At 35.0% G+C, this 22,823-nt stretch overlaps 2 protein-coding genes across 6 annotated transcripts in view; both read right to left on the bottom strand.

Annotated features, from left to right (window-relative positions):
* Nucleotides 1-814: 814 nt before the first annotated feature.
* Nucleotides 815-19,389, bottom strand: LOC123536506 (ankyrin repeat domain-containing protein 49-like). Of its 4 annotated transcripts, none has more exons than XM_045319725.2 (5): nt 18,908-19,389; nt 18,423-18,593; nt 7,853-7,949; nt 5,280-5,440; nt 815-2,331 (listed from the first exon to the last, which is right to left on the bottom strand). In XM_045319725.2, exons 3-5 carry the CDS (start codon nt 7,896-7,898, stop codon nt 1,984-1,986), a joined length of 555 nt encoding a protein of 184 aa, XP_045175660.1. In that variant the 5' UTR covers nt 7,899-7,949; nt 18,423-18,593; nt 18,908-19,389; the 3' UTR covers nt 815-1,983. The 4 variants fall into 4 exon arrangements, with proteins under 4 accessions (XP_045175660.1, XP_045175659.1, XP_045175658.1 ...); XM_045319724.2 differs by having other exon boundaries at nt 18,514-18,593; XM_045319723.2 differs by lacking the exon at nt 18,423-18,593.
* Nucleotides 19,390-19,529: 140 nt separating this feature from the next.
* The window catches only part of LOC123537357 (cytosolic non-specific dipeptidase-like), a 30,500-nt gene continuing 27,206 nt past the window's right edge, over nt 19,530-22,823 (bottom strand). For both annotated transcript variants that reach the window (XM_045321047.2, XM_045321046.2), the window contains exons 12-13: nt 21,575-21,741; nt 19,530-20,907 (exon numbers count right to left, since the gene is read on the bottom strand). In XM_045321047.2, coding sequence (XP_045176982.2) covers nt 20,860-20,907; nt 21,575-21,741 — 215 coding nt within the window. In that variant the 3' untranslated portion in view covers nt 19,530-20,859. The remainder of the gene's footprint in view (nt 20,908-21,574; nt 21,742-22,823) is intronic.

Genomic DNA, 22,823 nt, shown 5'->3' with positions numbered 1-22,823 from the left:
TGATCAAACGGAAATCATCCCTAGATATCAGAAAAACATCCATAAATACATCGTCACAACACTTCTGTAATAAAGACAACGTACCAAAGAATCTTTTATAGGAATGAACTTTCATTTTTCTCTTTAGCAGAAACATCAGCTTCAAGCAAGGTGCAAGGTTATATAACAAAGTGGGAGGCCAGTCTCGAAACTCCATCATTTGACTGGTTGATTTGAGATTGGGCTGATTGGTGTTACCTACATTATGAAAAGAACTTGCTCACATGGAGAATTCTACATTCCAGGCAAGGTTTCCAACCCAAATCAGTAAAGGCAAGTGACTAAGCCTAACCACTTGGCCGCAGAGGCCAATGTCTTGTTACGGTGGTCATTTGTGCAAAGCTGTTTGAACCCCAAAAGAGCTGTCTCCATAGGATGAATATGCCCCGATGGCACTTTGAATGAGAGTTATGGCGATGTAAGAGTTTAGGACTTTTGACCTAAGGAGCGGTCTGCGCGCGACACGTCGTCTTACTGTGCCACACATTCATGCGTAGTTATTTTAAAATCATGCATGAATGACAAGATATGGACCGGAACGCCCATCATGCACTATCCTTTAATGTTAAGTGACCTTGCTTTGGCTACGGACCTGGTCTTGCGCGCGACGTCGTCTTACGTGGTACATCTGCCAAGTTATTGAATCCATCATCGTGACAAAGATAGGGACCGAACGCCCATCAATGCATATCCTTAATGTCTAAGTGTGACCCGACTTTGAGTAGACCTGGTCTTGCGCGCGACACTTTCTCTTACTGTGGTACACATTCATGCCAAGTTATTTGAAAATCCATCCATCGATGACAAAGACATGGACCGGACACGCCCATCAATGCACTGTCCTTTAATGTCTAAGTGTGACCTTGACCTTTGAGCTATGGACCTGGGTCTTGCGCGCGACACGTCGTCTTACTGTGGTACACATTCATGCCAAGTTATTTGAAAATCCATCCATCGATGACAAAGATATGGACTGGACACGAAAATTGCAGACAGACTGACAGACCGACAGACGGACAGACGGTTCAAAAACTATATGCCTCCCTTCGGGGGCATAAAAATGCACAACACAGTAACTGTTCTTGACATATACAGGGACAGGGTTAACCACAATGTGCCTCTCGTTTCTTAATGGTGCAGGCGTAAAAATACGTATCTAAGCAAAGATATAACAAGAGCTGTCTCCATAGGATGACACATGCCCCTGATGGCACTTTGAAAGAATAGTTATGGCCGATGTTAGAGTTTAGGACCTTTGACCTACGAACCTGGGTCTTGCGCGCGACATGTCGTCTTACTGTGGTGCACATTCATGCCCAATAATTTTAAAATCCATGCATGAATGACGAAGATATGGACCGGACACGCCCATCAACGCACTATCATGAAATATGACCCCTAACGTCTAAGTGTGACCTTGACCTTTGAGATACGGACCTGGGTCTTGCGCATGACACGTCGTCTTACTGTGGTACACATTCATGCCAAGTTATTTGAAAATCCATCCATGGATGACAAAGATATGGACCGGACACGAATGCACTATCATGAAAACTGACATTTAACGTCTAAGTGTGACCTTGACCTTTGAGCTACGGACCTGGTTCTTGTGCGCGACACATCGTCTTACTGTTGTACACATTCATGCCAAGTTATTTGAAAATCCATCCATGGATGACAAAGATATGGACCGGACACGAATGCACTACATGAAATATGACCTTTAACGTCTAAGTGTGACCTTGACCTTTGAGCTACGGACCTGGGTCTTGCGCGTGACACATCATCTTACTGTGGTACACATTCATGCCAAGTTATTTGAAAATCCATCCATCAATGACAAAGATATGGACCGGACACGAAAATTGCGGACAGACCGACAGACGGTTCAAAAACTATATGCCTCCCTTCGGGGGCATAAAAAGGCCTTAAATAAAGCTATAATTAACTATCTTGTTTTAACTTTTTCACACTGTCCTCTTTCGTTTCAAACAGGAGACAGTTCTCACTTGTTCGCTGACATATATCATAAGCCGTTTCATTGAGACTATTTCTTAGACTGGTATCAGTATTTTTATCCCAAAGGAGCATTTCTAAACACTGTCTACACTCCCTGTCAGAGGAAGCAATATGTAAAGCAGTCTGTCCACTATTTGTTTGAGCATTTATATTTGCACCAAACTGAAGCAGTATAGAAAGAACGTCGGCTTGGTTCCACCTGGAAGCGCTGTGTATCGGACACCAACCATCCCCTGTTTTTGCATTAATATCTGCCTCATTTTCAAGCAGCAGCTGAAAAAATGAAAATGATGAAGTTATACTAATTATTTATTGAGCGTCACTGTACGAAAACAAAAATTTGGCTTTGCGACCAGTATGGATCGAAATCAGGCTGCATATCAGAGCAGGTCAATCTGGATCCAAATTGTATGCTTATCAGTTGCATACAAGTACTGAAAAGAGTATGGATGTGTACTAATCTGGAAACTCCTTTCTGGTTGCAAAGATTAATGTTAGTTTTCACACAGTGGCACTCAATTATAGCTTTAGCCTTAAATATTATATATAAGCTAATACTTCAATAGCTCTTAAATCCACTTTGCTAAAAAAACAAAACCAAGGCTAGTGTTATCTGAGAATGCACAGTATTAAAGACTGATGCCTCTGTGCCAAGCTTCCCATAGCTGATCTTGTATACCTTTGTCTTAAAAGACCAAAAGCAACATACATGTAAACTGTTTGTCTGTCTTGTGGGTATATAACTTAAATGAGTTTCCATTTATTTCAATTCATTCCTCAAAATATCAGGCTTGTCTTCAATGCAATGTGACCCATTTGAAATATTTGGTAATTTAACAAACTATTCAAAGCTTTCTCTGCATGTATACGGGTTAATGGACAAAGTGTGATGTCAATATAAAACAAGAGCTGTCCGTAAGACAGCCAAGCTCAACTATTCGAAATATTGTCACAGAAGCAGGAAATTATTACCCAAAATGTTAAATATCAAATTTCAAAAGAGTTTTAAGTTCGAAAGGGGACATAATTTGACTAAAATACATATCAGAGTTATGGGACTTGATGCTATCAACTAGTTTTATAACCCCAAAGAAACATGTTAAGTTTCAATTCAATATCTGCATTAGTTTTGGGGATAGTAACTTGCATGTAAAACTTTAACCAGAATTTTCTAAGTCCAAAAGGGGGCATAATTTGCTCAAAATACATGTTAAAAGTTATGGAACTTGACCCAGTGAGGTTGGTAATTGACCTAGAAAAAGAATAAATAAGTTTCAAAGCTATATGCCTTTTGGTAATAGCTGTATGTACTTGCATGCAAAACTTTAACCAGGATTTTCTAAGTCCAAAAGGAGGCATAATTTGCCCAAAATACATGTCAGAGTTATGGGACTTGGTGCTATCAACTAGTTTTATAACCCAGAGACACATGTGAAGTTTCAATTTAATATCTGTAGTAGTTTTGGAGATAGTTACTTGCATGTAAAACTTTAACCAGGATTTTCTAAGTCCAAAAGGGGGCATAATTTGGCCAAAATACATGTCAGAGTAATGGGACTTGACCCAGTGAGGTAGGTAATTGATCTAGAAAAAGAAAAAATAAGTTTCAAATCTATATGCCTTTTAGTAATAGCTGAATGTACTTGCACGCAAAACTTTAACCAGAATTTTTTAAGTCCAAAAGGGGGCATAATTTGGCCAAAATACATGTCAGAGTTATGGGACTTGACCCAGTGAGGTAGGTAATTGATCTAGAAAAAGAAAAAAATAAGTTTCAAATCTATATGCCTTTTAGTAATAGCTGTATGTACTTGCACGCAAAACTTTAACCCAGAATTTTCTAAGTCCAAAAGGGGGCATAATTTGGCCAAAATGAAGGTCAGAGTTATGGGACTTGGTGCTATCAACTAGTTTTATAACCCCAAAGACACATGTGAAGTTTCAATTCAATATCTGGAGATAGTAACTTGCATGTAAAACTTTAACCAGAATTTTCTAAGTCCAAAAGGGGGCATAATTTGCTCAAAATACATGTTAGAGTTATGGAACTTGACCCAGTGAGGTTGGTAATGACCTAGAAAAAGAATAAATAAGTTTCAAAGCTATATGCCTTTAAATGATAGCTGTATGTACTTGCATGCAAAAACTTAACCAAGGTGTGACGCCGACGCCAGGGTGAGTAGAATAGCTAGACTATTCTTCGAATAGTTGAGCTAATTATATATTTTTTATTTGATACTAAGAAATTCTGTATGTACGTTAAATGAAATTTTAAACAGCAAAAAAAAACATTTTTCTCCTAACTAAAATTAAGAGCTACATGTACTTTGATAAACAAAGCAAGAAACAGATATATGGTCAAAGTGGCAAAATGTCAGACTACAAGACCAAAGATCGCAATGTTTAGTCCCTACTCCTCTGTTACTTTGTATACGAGTCCCATGTATGGCTAATACACCTGTCATGCAAAAGAACTTGAGCATCTTCTGTATCTTGCACTTTCTCTAAAACCTAAATTGACTTATATTCTTCTAGATTGGTAAATTCTAGTTTTTCAAGGTTGTAGTCAAATTGTAGATCACCTATGACCATTATTTTGAATGATTGTTATAACATTAAATACTAACTTGCATAGAAATATTTTACATTCCTAGAGACACTTCAACATTGCTGACCTGAAAATGTTGCAAATATTTACAGGGGTAGAATTTAACTTCAATATTCTTTTGCACTAGCAACTTTTTGCCAGTACAAGAAATTTCTACTGGCAAAATTTCAATTCTTATCCCAATTTTGATCCACTGTTTTTGACAGAAATTATATATGCATAAAAATATTTTTCTCAGATTTTTCACAGATTTTTCAGTGTCACGAGAAACTGGATTTTGTATCAAAACTTGTAGATACATCACTGTGTGATTAAAATCTGCAAACACAGTTTAAAGAGTATATGTACTGAGTAAAAATCCCATGAATTGATGCATATTGTGTAAAAACACCTTCCATTGATTATAATTGATGTGTATTTACAGATCAAAACTGAAACTTGAAGAAATGAAAACCAACATCAATTCAATTTCAGTTTTTGTACTCACAAAATACTGTGAGCTTGGACAAAAGCTATTCAATATGAACTTGCACTTTGTGAGTATGCAAACTTAAATTCTAACCCTGTATAAATTGATTTAAATATACATAGCCAAAAATGAATTCTCACTCACTATAACCATGTCTGTATGGCCATTATAAGCAGCTCGATGTAGTGGAGTATAGCCATCAGCATCCCTGCTTCCCACCAGTCCACTGTCGGAATTCAGCAATTCTTTCACCATCTCCTGTTTATTGTTTTCTGCTGCCCATAAAATCTTTTTCGCTGGATTTTCTAGACAAAAAATGTGTAAGTAATGATAATGGGTACTTTTTGTACTTTAAAGGTCCATTACTAAGGGAAAGTGAGTTGGCAATTTTTTTCATAGCCAGTGCATAGACTTCTGCAAGACACTAAATAATGAAGATTGGCAGGTCAAAATTTACAGAAGGTCTTTGGAACTCAAAGAAATGTATGTGTATTATGTTGAAATTTCAATGAATCGACAGAATGACCCCACAGGTCTTTTTAACTTTCTTCATACTTCATAGAAAAATAATTGTACATATACTGTGATTTATTTCGAATTTCTACATACCAACTTTCATTTTCCAACAAAATGAAATAGTTTCTGTGCTTTTTAAAAGAAATTAAAATGTTCACTTTCCTTAGTATTGGACCTTTAAAAATGCTGAAGCTAAATATACTTAAAAGTCATATGTCTGAGTTATGTTCTTACAAAAATATTTTTAAAGAAGTCTTTCTGTTTTCACTGACTCAGTGTCTTAAATTCTGATACCATACAAGTTAAATATCTATTAATTTAGGTACTGACATTTGTTAACTTTTTGGTATTATTTCAAAGAAATATAATAACAATTAAAATACTGTCTTGTATGCATATCATGCAGTTTTAGTGAGGATAAACAGACGGAAAAATGATAACTTAAAGACAAAGTGATAAATGTCTTGATCACACCTCAAATTTCTTGGGGGAGTAAAAATTAGATACATGTAACAAGAGCTATTGCTAGAGGGGATTAATACCCCCAGACACAGCCTTGATACATGAAAAGTAAAAACCTGTGACCATGACCTTTGACCTCTAAGTTAACCTTTGACTTTGTGATCTGAGTTGTGCACCCTGCATGCCATTTTGGTGAGGTTAAAAGCAGATTCCAGTTTTATGAAATTCCTTCCAATCGTTAAAAAGATATGGAATATACATGAACTGAGCCATTTGATAACTGAACTCTTTAAGTGTTACCTTGACCTTGAACCTGGTTAACTGGGTTGTGCACTCCGATTGTCATTTCGATGAGGTTAACAAATGAAGCTAATTTTATGAAAATCTTTGGAGTGGTTAAGAAAATATTAAGTGAAAACAGATTTAAGCTATTTGATCTTTGACCTCTAATTGTGACCTTGACCTTGGGCCTAGTAACTTGGGATGTACACTTAATGTTGTCTTGATGAGGTTAACAATTGAAGCAAGTTTTATGTAAATCCTTCCAGTGGTTTAAAACATGGAGCTTTCCCAAATCAAGGATTTCTGTGACCTAGGCTTTGTACTTGGTGACCAAGTTATATGCTGTGCACATTGGTAAGGTTAACAGATTATTGGATGAGGCTAGCTTGATGAGAATCTTCTAAGCGGCTTGAAAGAAAAGGAGCGGATATAAAATTAAGCTATTTTACCTCCATGTGTGCCTTTGACCTTTGACCTATTGTCCTTCGTTACATGCTCTACACATATCTTGATGAGATTAATAACAGATGCTGGTTTTAAGAAATTACTGGGAAGATAAATTATGAAGTGGACATGAATTACACACCGACCTGCATAGATCCAATATAGCCCTTAATACTTTTTAGCTCAACTATTCATAGAATAGTGAGCTATTGCACTCGCCCATGCGTCGGCGTCGGCGTCTGCGTCCCGATTTTGGTTTAGGTTTTGTATGTAAGCTGGTATCTCAGTAACCACTTGTGGGAATGGATTGAAACTTCACACACTTATTCACTGTGATGAACTGATCTACATTGCACAGGTTCCATAACTCTATTTTGCTTTTTTACAAAATTATGCCCCTTTTTCGACTTAGAAATTTTTGGTTAAGGTTTTGTATGTAAGCTGGTATCTCAGTACTTACTAATGGGAATGGATTGAAACTTCACATACTTGTTCACTATCATGATCTGACATGCACTAAGCAAGTCCCATAACTCTACTCTCTTTTTTTTCAAAATTATGCCCCTTTTTCGACTTAGCAGTTTTTGGTTAAATTTTTGTATGTAATCTGATATCTCAGTATCCACTAATTGGAATGGATTGAAACTTCACACACTTGTTCACTGTCATGATCTAACATGCACTGTGAAGGTCCCATAACTCTACTTGGCATTTTTACAAAATTATGCCCCTTTGACTTAGCAGTTTTTTGTTAAGTTTTTGTATGTAAGCTGGTATCTCAGTATCCACAAATTGGAAAGGATTGAAACTTCACACACTTGTTCACTGTCATGATATGACATGCAGTACAGAGGTTCAATACCTCTACTTTGCATTTTACAAAATTATGCCCCTTTTTCAACTTTTGTATTCATTCAATTGACAAGGCTGTTGAATAGTCGAGCGTTGCTGTCCTCCGACAGCTCTTGTTATTTAGAGTATTAAAAAAAACAGATAATAATGTGTTAATTTACTTTGTATTTCTTCCATGCTTTCTTCATCAATGTCCTCCTCGTCCATTTCCCAGAAACTCTGAAACTTGTTTGGATCTCCTCTTTTTGCATCAAATATCTTTAAAAAAAAGGGACACACATGCATAACTGGTTTTACCTTTCACATTTCTAACATTTTGTCCATTTTGAAATGTATTAACTACAAAGAGCACCTTTATTCTAAGAGTAAAGGTAATCTTTATTTAACATTGTGTAACACTGAACCACAGTCTTTTGCAACCATCAAAGTCACCAACAACAGATAATTACATGTGGGCATGTACTAAACTCTGGCCTGGCCTGGTCAAATAAGCCCAGTTTCTGACAAGTTGGGGTTAGGCCAAGTAAGATTGTGCAAATAATATAAATATACAAATACCCATATTTCATTTCCCAAAAAGCTATGTAATGAAATATCACTGTAAAATGCTTATACACCAGACATATCTGGACAGAACTGCAACAATTTTGTACTGCTGGTAAAACATATTAACTGTCAACACTATCCCGCTTAGCTCAATAGGGACATCTACAGATTGTGGGGTTGTGAGTTTGATCCTAGGGCGGGTTGTGTGTTCTCCGTGACAATTTGATAAAAGACATTGTGTCTGAAATCATTCATCCAGCACCTCTGATTCATTTGGGGAAGTTGGCAGTTACTTGTGGAGAACAGGTTTGTACTAGTACAGAAACCAGGAACACTGGTTAGGTTAACTGCCCACCATTAACCTAACTGAAATACTGTTGAAAAACAGCATTAAACCCAAAACAAACAAACAAATCAACATTATCCCTTGCAACCAATGTCTCAGGAGAATCATTAATTATATATCAGCCGCTATATAACATAATAATAATTCACCTACTGGTAATTTCTACAATTCAGGTTAGCACTAGTTGGCAAAAGATGCAATATTGTTGACAAGTACCAAAATCTTTGCTTTTTTTTTAATATCATTTAGAAAATAATATATCTCATTTTGTGATTTGTCATGGAATAAAATCATTGTTTGGAGTTCAGATGCGAAGGAATTATATCACGAGGGCGCCACATCTAAATGACAAACAATTATTTTATTCAAGACCAAATAATTTAATAAGATATATTATGTTACCAAGGATTTTAAAGTCCATTCTTGATGACATCCATTAAAATTTAAATATTTGCCTGTTTTCCATTGGTTTCTTTTCAAGCGCTCTGCTATGCCTATGCCGTTTGACGCTATGACATAATAATTGTGACGTCAGAAAAATGAATTGTTGTATAATAATACACAGTTTTCAGCCTTCTTTCTTTAATAGGAAAATGAACTGGGTTGAATTAGAATTAATGATCAATGCATGCATGCAGATCTTTATTAAACAATATGACTACTGCTTGATTATACCAGTTAATGTCAAAATATCCTGATAGTGATAGCTAAAAGTGATGTATTGCTATGCTGACTACTTCATAATAGTTCATTAATCAATGAACACATTACTGGTGACAGAAATGAGAACTGCATCTATGTCCAGCATAAATACTTTGGATGAGTTAAAAAAAAAAAAAAACAAGAGCTGTCAGATGACAGCGCGCTTGACTATTCGAAGAATTGATTGAAGAATGGGGACAAAATATTTCTACAGATATTCAGACAAAAGAAAAAATTTAGACAAACAATGTTCCCAAATTTGTGGATTTCGATGTCTTGCACAAAATGGCAATGTGTGAACCAATTTCAAAGTCCAAAAAGGGCCATTATTCAGTCAAAATAGTTGTCAGAGTTATGTACTCTTGCCTACAGATGGAAATCATGATGATAAACAAGTGTTCAAAGTTTAAAAGCCATATGTCAAACAGTTTTGACAAAACGTGGACTTGTATGAAATCAGAACCAATTTCCAAGTCCAAAAAGGGCAATAATTCAGCCAAAATATAAGACAAGAGTTATGTACTCTTTCCTACAGATAGAGACTATTATACTGAACAAGTGATAAAAGTTTCAAAGCCATATGTCAAACACTTTACACAAAATATAAACTGGTACGAAAAACTTAACCAAGATTTCTAAGTCAAAAGGGGCCATAATTCAGCCAAAATCCTTGATGAAGTTATGTACTCCTGCCTATAACTGGACATGGTGATGGTTAACAGGTGTTGAAAGTTTCAAAGCTTTATCTTCAAAGACTTTGTCAAAATATGAACTGGTACGAAAAACTTAACCCAGATTTCTAAGTCAAAAAGTTTGCCTTTAACTGGACATGGTGATGGTTAACAAGTGTTGAAAGTTTCAAAGCTTTATCTCAAAAGACTGTCAAAATATGAACTGGTACGAAAAACTTAACCAAGATTTCTAAGTTTAAAGGGGCCATTATTGAATAATTCAGCCAAAATCCTTGATGGAGTTATGTACTCTTGCCTATAACTGGACATGGTGATGGCTTAACAAGTGTTGAAAGTTTCAAAGCTTTATCTCAAAAGACTGTCAAAATATGAACTGGTACGAAAAACTTAACCAAGATTTCTAAGTTTAAAGGGGCCTTTATTGAATAATTCAGCCAAAATCCTTGATGGAGTTATGTACTCTTGCCTATAACTGGACATGGTGATGGCTTGACAAGTGTTGAAAGTTTTAAAGCTTTATCTCAAAAGACTTTGTCAAAATATGAACTGGTACGAAAAACTTAACCATGATTTCTAGTCAAAATGGGCCATAATTCAGCCAAAATCCCTGATGGAGTTATGTGCTCTTGCTTATAACTGGCCATGGTGATGGTAAACAAGTGTTGAAAGTTTCAAAGCTTTATCTCAAAAGACTTTGTCAGAATGTGGACTGGTACGAAAAACTTAACCAAGGTGTGACGCCGACGCCGTGGTGAGTAGGATAGCTCTACTTATTCTTCGAATAGTCGAGCTAAAAACTAGTCAATCAACTTGAAATTATTTTGAGATTTGATTGTTTCATACTTATGACAGATTTACATTATAAGACAAGAGCTGTCGGATGACAGCGCGCTCGACTATTCGAAGAATTGATTGAAGAATGGGGTCAAAATATTTCCATAGATTTTCAGACAAAAGAAAAAAATGGATTTAACAAAAATTTTTCCTGTATTTGTGGATTTCGATTAGTCTTGCACTAAGTGGCAATGTGTGACCATGATGGCAAATATGTTATTAAGTTAAATGTTAGGCAAACACAGACTTTTATGAAAAGTTTAACTAATTTCCAAGTCCAAAAAGGGTCATAATTCAGTCAAAATAGTTGACAGAGTTATGTACACTTGCCTACAGATGGAAATCATGTTGATATACTAGTGTTAACAGTTTCAAAGCCACAGTTCAAATATTTTGACAAAAATGTCAAAGTCCAAAAAGGGCCATTATTCAGCCAAAATAGTTGTCAAGAGTTATGTACTCTTGCCTGCAGATGGAAATCATAATGATAAACAAGTGTTTAAAGTTTAAAAGCCATATGTCAAATAGTCTTGACAAAACATGGACATATATGAAAACAGAACCAATTTCCAAGTTCAAAAAGGGCCATAATTCAGCCAAAAAAGATGACAGAGTTATGTACTCTTGCCTATTGATAGAGACTATAATACTTAACAAGATATAAAAGTTTCAAAGCCATATGTCAAACACTTTACACAAAATATAAACTGGTACGAAAAACTTAACCAAGACTTCTAAGTCAGAAGGGGCCATAATTCAGCCAAAATGCTTGATGGAGTTATGTACTCTTGCCTACAACTGGATATGGTGATGTAAACAAGTGTTGAAAGTTTCAAAGCTTTATCTCAAAAGACTTTGTCAAAATGTAGACTGGTACAAAAAACTTAACCAAGATTTCTAAGTAAAAAAAGGGCAATAATTCAACCAAAATGCTTGATGGAGTTATGTACTCTTGCCTACAACTGGACATGATGATGGTAAACAAGTGTTGAAAGTTTCAAAGCTTTATCTCAAAAGACTTTGCCAAAATATGAACTGGTACGAAAAACTTAACCAAGATTTCTAAGTCAAAAGGGGCCATAATTCAGTCAAAATGCTTGACAGAGTTATATACTCTTGCCTATAACTGAACATGGTGATGGTAAACAAGTGTTGAAAGTTTCAAAGCTTTATCTCAAAAGAGTTTGTCAAAATGTGGACTGGTACGAAAAACTTAACCAGGGTGTGACGCCGACGCCAACCCCGACGCCATGGTGAGTAGGATAGCTCTACTTATTCTTCGAATAGTCGAGCTAAAAAGGGAAATTTTAGATGACAGACATTTTTGAATGGTAAAAAGTTACAGTACCTTAATCAATCATAACCTACTCACGTTTTTTTAGTAAATGTAGGTATATGAAAAGAACTCCTTTTGAATGTATGAAATTACTGGGATTCTGTGATATTAATGCAGCCCTTTTTTTGTAAATTTGGGGAAGGGTACCAGGTCCCTTTTGGAGGGGAAATTTACGTCGCGAAATCATTGTTTGGAGGCATATATTTGCTGAAAAGTTGTTAAAATCAGGACTGAAAATCAAAACTAATTTCATTTTTTTTTTGCATGGGGAATTTTTGGCCAAGGTGGGGAAAAAAGTATACTTTTTAGATTGGGGAATGGGGCCGAATTTCGGCCCTAAAATCAGCATAAAAAAAAGCCTGTAATGTATGTGCTTTTATCCTGTAATGTATTTGTCATACACGATTTATGCTAAATAAATCTATATGGAAACTAATATCTAGCTTCCATTATTGTCTAACCATTTAACGGAACACAGACCACAGGAGTCTGAAATTCTATCAATAAGACCCTAGAAGTCTATTTTTACAAAAAAATACCCTCTCCTGTGCACAGAGACTACAAATCATGTACTATACAGGGATCAGCCTAGGTCAAAATTTTAGGGAGAAGTGACTTCTCCCTCCACAGAATTTAGGGAGAAGTTGAGAAATTTAAGGAGAAGCATCGGCATAGCATTCAGTTTCTTGCCTATATATATCCACTTTCTGTGGGTCTAGCTGTAACTTATAAACAGTAATTATTTAAGGAAATTGATTCTTGCATTATCATTTTCATGAATTTCTAAATAAAGTATAAACTTAGCTATGAAAAAGTCGCCTTTAAATTTTTATCCGAAATTTACATGTCCGAAATTCGTAAATTTAACAGGTGCACGATCAAAACGGCTTGAAAATTTTCATTAATGTTTCGATTCTCGTACTTTTATAATGCCCGATTTTTGCACCAACTTGTTCAGATTTATACATTTAATTTATTTTTTTTTTTTCGAAAATAATACCAAACTCGTAGTTAATGGCGATCTTTTTACAATATATAAAACCAAAGAGCTATAAAAATAAATAGATTGGCAACTTGAAAGGCATATAGAGCAAATCTCGCCAACCTCCCGTGACAAAAAAACGAGATCTCGTTTACCGAAAGTGGTGCTTTCTCCACGCGCCATTTTGTATGCGGAAGCAATTATTCATCGGTAAAATAATTATCACCGTATGACCACGCTTCTTTCGATGGCAAAAAAAAACGTGTACTTCGTGTCTTAAGACCATTTCACATTAAACTAATTTTGTTTTAGAAGCTAACATGTATTTTAAATGTAGTTTTAAAGGTACAAATTGTAACTCCATGCTCGCCGATGTTTGTTTTTAAGTAAGATAACGCCGAATCACGCTCTGACACGAGCTCACGCGAGATTACAGCCAGTTGCCATTCTGTGTATTTTATACTTCTTTGATAAAACCTTTCTCACCTTTTCGGTATGACCACAGGTGCTAGACACATAATAAAATATTTTACTTAATATGCCTATACAATTTTATGTATATCATGGGCGTAGGGACGATTTCAGCATTGGGGCGGCGAAGGGGGTGGGTTTGGGAGTATCCCCCTTGAATCAACGGGGTCCGGGGTGGCCCCGGGCAAAAAATTGCATAAAGCTAGAGTAAATGGTGTAATGTAACGACTTCTTTGGAGTGCTCAGTAGCTGCTGAACATACTCGTTTTTTTTTAGTTTTCACCCCTATTTACAGTTTACTGTGTTTAATCACTGTAATGTCGGTACGATGTTAGATACGGACGGACAATGTCTTGCCAAGGTAGAATCTGTAATGTCTAAGTAGGGGATCGAGTACAAGACCCTGATTTAAAGCAAAATAGTATAAAATACACAGAATGGCAACTGGCTGTAATCTCGCGTGAGCGCGTGTCAGAGCGTGATTCGGCGTTATCTTACTAAAAACAAACATCGGCGAGCATGGAGTTACAATTTGTACCTTTAAAACTACATTTAAAATACATGTTAGCTTCTAAAACAAAATAAGTTTAATTTGAAATGGCCTTAAGACCCGAAGTACAGGTGTTTATTTTGCCATCGAAAGAAGCATGGTCATACGGTGATAATTATTTTACCAATGAATAATTGCTTTCGCATACAAAATGGCGCGTGGAGAAAGCGCCACTTCGGTAAACGAGATCTCGTTTTTTTGTCACGGGAGGTTGGCGAGATTTGCTCTATATGCCTTTCAAGTTGCCAATCTATTTATTTTTATAGCTCTTTGTTTAAAGGCGTAATCCAATCTGTATGGCATTTTCGTCATTAAATGACATTAAATAGGTATTTTCCATTTTTATGTAGATAGAATTTGAGACACAACATTAATTGCAAGTGTCTATAATCTGTTTGGCAGTAAGCAAATAAATACGATTAATTTTCATTAATTAATGTATCGCCTATATTCCGAGTCTGCGGGGCGTGAAAATACAGCAACCTCGGTCATTGCGGATTATCGATTTTGTACAATACCCTGTTACCACTTTGATCTAGCTAGCGAGGTGTCAGCGATATGACAAGATTTTTTGCACATATCAGTCACTGCACTTCATGATATACGCTAGTGAATTGAACACTGGCAAGGGAATAGCGCTGTATTTATTCTCAATGATATTTTCTAGTTTTTTTTCACAAATTTACGAGTTCGGCATTTCGCCGCTCCTCAAAATATTGGGTTGGTACCAGCCGCCCTGCTTCTACGCCCTTGTATATAAATTATTAAGATATAAATAAAATATTTGATTGTGTGTCTAGCACCTGCGGGTTATGCTGGGTATGACATGACAAAGGAAATTGTATGACTGACCTCACACATTTCAAGCATGACCATTTTCACTTCATAACATTTGCTCAATTCTCTGCTGGTTGAAAATTCACATCCGAAATGACCAACACTTGTAACATTAATAATAAGTCATACTTAGAGCAGAAAGAAAATGACGAGGTATTTACCTGTTGCAGGACTTCTGTATTTAAACCGAAATTGTTCATCTCCTGAACAATGCCCGAATCTTCCATATTCTCAGACATAATTCAATTAATTTTGTGATAATTTATTTTACTGAAATGCCAAATACGAATCTGATACTATGCAAATATCCTTGTCATCATCAATATATTTTTTCACAGGTTGTATGGTACTAAATTATTGTTTATTTCATATATTTTAAACAATCTATTCTTCAAATTTTTCTTCAAATTTTTCTTCAAACCATATGAAGCCAGTTGGTGTAACATGCTAACTTAGCAAAAATGAATAAGAAATCAACTGCAAATAAGGAAAAAAGAATCCACTTTGGAAATCAACAACAATCAAGTTTTAGATAATGTAAACATTTACTCAGAGAATACGACTAAACATTAAACATCATACTGAGAGCAGTCTAGATCTCTTCTCAATATTCATTCAGCAATTAAGAAATCATGTGTTGTAGATTTTGATAAGACATTATATGCCATTAGGTGTGCCATTTTCCACATAACCAGAGCTTACTAATATGAAATAAGGCACGGTCTCAATCGGGAATCGTTACAGTCCATCACCTTGCCCAGAAATAAGTGTTTGTATCAATTTAAAGATAGATTTTGGAATAAAAATACAATACTGCCCATATTTGTAGGTCAGAGACCACCAATTCAAAAAAGTACCGGGAACTTACTGGGAATGAGGTAAGTGTATACCTGGAAATAAGGTAACGTCTGTGCGTTCTGATTGGTCAGTCATGTAAACAAACCCAGGAAGTGATTATTTTTTCAAAACTGATATTTTTTCACTGCATTTACAGTATTTTATTATACATTTCGACAAAATTTGCTACATTTTATGTGTATTGAAAAAAAGTTGTATCAAATGAATTTCTCCCGCCACGTCAATGATGTAAACAGGGGGTCATCTCATTCACACAAAAATTACTTAAATAAAGTATCACTATTCATATGTTTTTCGTCCCATATTTTGGTAGAACTAAGATAGTTCTTGAAAAACTTGTAATTAGATATACATGTTTCGATGTATGGAAGACCGTACACGCCATAATGTCACAATGTAAGTCTATGGGAAAACAATTGACATTCTCTAACCTGTACTGATGTGCAAAACATTGCGGTTCGGACAACCCTTAGGGAAAAAAAAACTGCTCAATTTTGCAGTCTTTTTGCAGTGAAACAGCAGTTTTTCGGAAAAACTGCCTTCTTTGCCAGTTAATAAAACTGTTTCCAGCATGAAATGACTAGTAAAAAGCAATTTTTTTAGAAACTGCATATAACTGGAGGATTGAAAAACTGGTGGTGGCCAGTTTTCTGTAGTTATTTTGAAGTTTTTGTAAATGTTTTCGCAAAAAGCAGTTTTACAGGCAGTTAGAATGTAGTTATTTTCAAAGAGCAGTATTTTTAGAATCTTTTATGAACAGTAGTTTTAAAAACTGCTAAATACTGCTTCCTGATGTCCCATAATGCAGTGTGAAAGATGGCGGCTCGCAGTTCAAACTAAAGCATGTGAAAGGTAAAATGGATTATAACTGCTCAAAAACAATGTTTAACACAAAATGATGCACAAATAGTTAAATAATTGATAACAACTGTTTTAATGGAGTTAACTAATAAGGCAGGATTAAAGTGTGAAACTCATGCACAGACTGATTGGATTTATAGTCATTTCGTGGAAACTGGTAAATGTGCAAATTCAAAGGATTTACAAGATTAAGGACAAACCAGTTCATAACATGTATAAATGAATCTGAGGTTTTGTATTTGAATAGAAAGTCAGCTCATTGTACATTTTATGGCTGGTTAATCATCACAGACAGTTTAATATTCAAAAGAAAGTAATTAGAATGAATTACTCCCCTTGGACAAGTTCATGCAAGTTCTTCTGCAGTTTTTTCGTGATGTCATTTAAATGGTTAAAGCAAGAATTGTAGTATTTTTGCAGTATTTTGTGATTACATTAAACTGCATAAAACTGATCCTGCAGTCCTGTTGCAGTTTTTTGTGACATCATTATACTTCTTAGCTCATTTACATATTTTGGCCAATTTAACTGCTTTTTCACTATATTTTCACTGCTTTTTCACTGCTTTCTATTAAATATGTTAATGCAGGCATTTGAAGACAAATTAGAGCTAAAAACTGCATTTTGAATGCTCAGAAATATAATTCTGAAAAACTACAGTTTTACTGCCTTCCTTTTTCCTAAGGGAAGTTATGTGGACCCTTATTACGCACAAGGAAAAGGCATATTCTTCCAAAAAATCCGAAGTCAGACGCTCTGTGCAAGTGCCGGAAGGACACATTTTTTAATTCGATAGTATATTACATTCAGTATATATCGCACGTTACCTTAGAGGGATCGATCCCGATTTTCAGTGCTTCGCGACAAAATTTGGTAGGATCAATTCCCTATTTAATTCCAAATTTAACTCAAAACAAATGATAACCAATTAACATGTGGTTTAAGGGGTATCACTTACGCATGTGCTTGGGGTGTGAAGGGTGTTACATATTTATATACATTTCATTGCCAAGTTCCATACACACAGACTTAGTCAACTTAGCAATCAGAAAACTAAGCAAGAACATTTTGATATTTAAAGTAGAGGCTTTGTAATTAGCAGCAATTAATGCTCAAGGAATCCTGGTGAATTTCTATGTTGAAAAACTTTTGAACAAGTAGATATATTAAACAAGAGAGGGTCATGACTGTCCTAGATCACTCACATGAGTTTCAGAACATAAACAGACTTAAGCTTCAAAGTTATGGATTTGATGGTATAATATCACAATGAATGGATACATGATTTTCTCACTGAACATAAGCGCCTTTGGAAAAATATTAACTCTGGAATTCCTTATGGCTCAGTCCTTGGACCAGTTTGTTTGTATTATCTATATGAATGATACGCCAGACTATTTAAAATGTTTTTGTATACATTTTGCTGACAACAGTAAAATTTATACTTTGGGTAATTCAAGAGATGATCAGAAAAACTTGCAATCAGACTTATTAAAATTATATGAATGGAGCAGACAGTGCACGTGGTTATTGGAATTTTCAGTTTTTTGTTTCAGAAGAATGGACGAATGCATGTACTCATTCATACACTGATGGACAAACAGTAAGACGGACAACACCACATCTATATCCCTCTGCCTTCTGCAAGGGATAATAAATCAAGTTGAGAAAGATAGGATGCAGCATTGTGTAGCAATTTTCAGGTGCTATCCTTACCTGGAATACCCAAGTCAGGTAAGCAAAATCATGCACAATGTCAAAGTTTTTTAATCTACTTGTGTCAGTGAAATATGACAAGTATTGTTACTTCAATATTTAGGAGAATTTGAATCCACTATTCCACCTGTACTAGTAAATCCCAGTCACCAACACAATTTTGAAAATTTTCTGAAAAGATAAAAAAATATCATTTCCTACACCTGTACGGACATTTTTTGTTTGAAAACAGAAATATAATCTATTTTTTGTCCAAAACATGTCACTACTGCTGAAATCACAGATTTTTTTTTTAGAAAATAAGCATTTCACATATGGTTCTAGTTGTGAGCACAGTCAAGGACCACAAAAATATCTTGACCACAATTCCAGCTTCTTTTACAAAATTTATGGTCATTTTTGGTTTTGGTCAATAGCTGTGCCAATTCTGAAATTTCACAGTTATTTTAAATATTGGTTAAAACTTAAAAGAAGGTTTCCCATACCTTTAACATTTTCTAGGCCACTAGAAGGCAAAAGTGAACCGCCTCCTCTATGCAAGGAAAGGGACCAGTTTTCAAAGCTAGCCCTCCATCCTATATACTAAACAAAAAGAAAAATAACTGTCACATCATTATATATCTATAATACACATTAATTTTGTACCATTTGCATGATTTGTACAGTAGAATTTGCAAAAAGTTAAGACAACTTTGTGAATACTTTCAGATAAATCATTGCATAAAGTTTGTCCATTTCTTATTCAATCTAGAAAAATATATACACTAAAGTCTTTCAACAGATCTGCAGCCAAAGACTATGTTCAGACCACAAGCAACTGTGATTTAGATGAGCACATCCTTGGTGAACAAAAATTATCTAGGAACCACTGGTCTAATGGTTAAGGAATCAACCATTCAACCACAATGTTTTCAGTCTGAAATGACTTTAGTCATCATCTTTTGTCTACACAGGAAACCATGTACATGGGCTTTTCCAAGAAATGGCAATCATTTTTTATGGTCTTTAATATTTCTTCAGTATGGAGATATAAGAGCTCATTGTAATTTTAGAATTGATGACTTTTACAACAGTTACTGATTTTATTAGAACCAGATAACAAAGACGTATAAAAATAGTACTTTATTTGTTGTTATAGTAATGACAAAACTACATGAGAAAGATATGACAAAAGTTAGGTGCAACTACGTAGTCAATTGAATTACAGTCAAACTTCGTCTGCTCGAACTCGGATAATTCGGACACTGCCCTTTGCTTGAACTCATTGACAGGTCTCTGCAAAATTCCTGCATAATGTAAATTGTTCCAAATTTTGCTGGTCCATAAAGCGAACAAAGTTTGACTGCACTGTAAAATCATTTAATTTTGTGGGCATGAAATTTTGTGGTATTGGTCAAGACGGCAATTTCGTGGGGATATAAATTTGTGGATTTCAACTTTTTAACATAAAATGAAAGGAAATTTTACTTGTTCGTTGGGATTAAATTTCGTGGATTGACTCAACCACAAAATCCATGAAAATTATTCCCCCATGAATATTAACGATTTCACAGTATAATGACAAATATTAGGAATAGCTGTGTAGTCAATTAAAATGTACTGACGAAGCATATAAAGCCAGCTATGTAAGGTGGTTGTTAAAAGACATTTGTTGTTAAGTTAAATTATATAAATAATGCTGTTGTTCTTTACTTGTAACTAAAATGATTGAAGTGAAAGGTCTAAATGAATGAACAAATTATATTGTTGAGAACAGTAAAAGAAAGCTATTTGAAAGTATTATCATACTAGTACCCTGATATTCAATGATTATGTAATGCATTTCCAAGATAAGAAATAAAACTTTTAAAGGATATAAATATCCCAACCAACAAATTATTACTATATGAAATAAAAAATAAGTAAGTTTGTTTGAAGGTACATTCTGCAAAATATCAAAATAATATTTCAGGAGTATGCCTGAGAGGCTGAGATGTGATCCTTAAAAACCCTGTTAATTATATAATGTTAATCACATATTGTATAATAAACTGGGATTATAAATTTTATTATGTCTGAAAAACCAAATCAAAATATTCAGGGAATGAATTAAACCCATTTCATCTTTAAGTATATATAGTTTCACAAGATTAAATTCCAATAAAATGCTTTACTATAAAAATAGCCTTCACCAAATACTAAATCTAGTGTTGATTTGTCTGATTATACAAATACTGTATCACACTTCCAACAAGTCAAATTCTGTTTAAATAATATCACTAAACTTTAATTCAACCTTTACTCGTGACCAAAACATCCTTAAAAGTGAAAAGTAAAAGCTACTCTGTCATACATTGCGGCGGGACAAAATTTTGCCATTAATCTAGCCCGATTTAAAACACTGGTTTTATTTGATCTTAAATGTCAAGATCTATTCTGTACTTCTCCCATTATTTATTTATGCAGTTTTTCCAATTTCATCCATATATGCTCCAAGTAGCTTGATCTGCAATACAGAGTAAAGTTGAAATTATTACAAGAATGATATAAACAAATGAGTTCCATATTTTAAGCTTCATTAAAATCTATGTCAAATACTTTTGTGCAAAAAGAAATTGAAGCCAATTTGTTAAATATGTAACTAATAAAAATATGAAAAGATCTGACAAAAATTTATTTGTTTGTTCTGTTGGGCATTAAGGCAAACCAACATAATTTTAGGTCATACAGCAAATTTTCCAGCTTTCGATTGTGGAGACAGATCCCTGCTTTCCCTTCAGGCATTACCAGTATTTTACGCATGGTTTAGACGGGCACTTGGGTAGAAAAACCAAGCTTCCTTTAGCCAGCTGGATATCTTTTCCATATGGGAGAAGTCCTCACTCCAAGATTTCAAAATAGAATAAATGGAAATCCATAGAGTGCCCAACGCGACATAAATAAAAATGTTGCAGGCTAGATTTGATTGAGCCTGTTCATCAAACTCACAGCAGTGAGGTCAGGTATTTCAAAGTCAAGGTCCTCAATAATTCAGTCCCTTTGAAGATAGTTTGGCTGCTGGAAATTCTGGTGTTTTCTGAAGTTGCAACTGGCTGCCATACAGAGCTTACATGCAAAGACCATTAATTTACATGAAAATGATCAGAAGTAAGAAATATCAGTGTTATATATACCCCTTGTATATAGTTATATTTGTCAATTTTTTCATTCTGTGAATGGGCTCCGTCATCTGAGGCTCCTATCGGGAGTAATATGACATTTTTGCCTGTGGCCTCTTGGAATGTCAAGGTCACTGGAATACTTCCGCCCTCTCTGGTCAGGTCAGGCTCCACTCCAAACACTTGAGAAAATAACAAGATACATTATCTTTGCATTTAGAACATTTAGGTACAGACTAATTATGGATACTATCAAAAATTAAGCCCGCCCGCTTAGCTCAGTAGGTAAGAGCGTTGGTCTACGGATCACGGGGTCGCAAGTTCGATCCTCGGGCGGGGCGTATGTTCTCCGTGACTATTTGATAAACGACATTGTGTCTGAAATCATTAGTCCTCCACCTCTGATTCATGTGGGGAAGTTGGCAGTTACTTGCGGAGAATAGGTCTGTACTGGTACAGAATCCAGGAACACTGGTTAGGTTAACTGCCCGCCGTTATATAACTGAAATACTGTTGAAAAACGGCGTTAAACCCAAAACAAACAAACAAACAAACAAACTATCAAAAATTAAGATTTTTTTTACATTAAAAGTTTGCCATTAGAATTATTTCACCAGGTAAACTCTTCACAATATATGGCTAGCTTGTAATTGTAACAATAACAAAACTTTGATCAGAAATTAGTTGTGAAAATACAACCTACTCAAATTAATGATTATAGCAAACAAAAATCCCTCACAAAAATTTCTGATTTTACAGCAGATGTTATCATATACCAAATGTTTCAAACTTACAATTTTTTTTAAAGTGTTCTTACTTTTAAGTAATTATATAATACAAAAAGAGCTGTCACAGGAGACAGCGTGCTCGACTATTTCGATGCTGGATAGTGAAACTGGGCATATCAGAGGAAACTTGAGCTGTCACTGGAGTGTTTAATGACTCCAATGGTGGATGAAGTGATTGCACAATAGCTTGAGTCTGTATCAAAAATATTAAGTAATAAGAGAGGTACAGATAAAGTGTATCAAAACACTATATAAGTATAATTCTAAGCAAAAAAGGGGCATAATTCATAAAATATTGGGCAAGAGTTATGCACCTTGTGTCATATGATGTAGGTGATGATGTGGAACAACTACTTCAAGTTTGAATCAAATGCATTTCGTAATAACTGAAATATAGTGAAAATGCATCAAAATTAACCTGAAATTCTAAGTAAAAAGGGGGAATAATTCATGAAACATTTTTGCCAGAGTTATGC

Source organism: Mercenaria mercenaria, chromosome 17, assembly GCF_021730395.1.
Source record: "Mercenaria mercenaria strain notata chromosome 17, MADL_Memer_1, whole genome shotgun sequence".
In the NCBI taxonomy this organism is placed as follows: Eukaryota; Metazoa; Mollusca; class Bivalvia; order Venerida; family Veneridae; genus Mercenaria; species Mercenaria mercenaria.
The sequence above is the reverse complement of the archived record's forward strand: the minus strand, read 5'-3'. Positions and strand labels throughout refer to the sequence as shown.

Coding starts and splice junctions, on each gene's coding strand:
- LOC123536506 (XM_045319722.2), bottom strand. CDS start 15,226: ATGTCTGAGAATATGGAAGATTCGGGCATTGTTCAGGAGATGAACAAT. Junction 7,950..15,148: donor ATACAGAAGTCCTGCAACAG/GTAAATACCTCG, acceptor TTTTTTTTAAAG/ATATTTGATGCAAAAAGAGG. Junction 2,332..5,279: donor GCCATACAGACATGGTTATA/GTGAGTGAGAAT, acceptor TCATTTTTTCAG/CTGCTGCTTGAAAATGAGGC.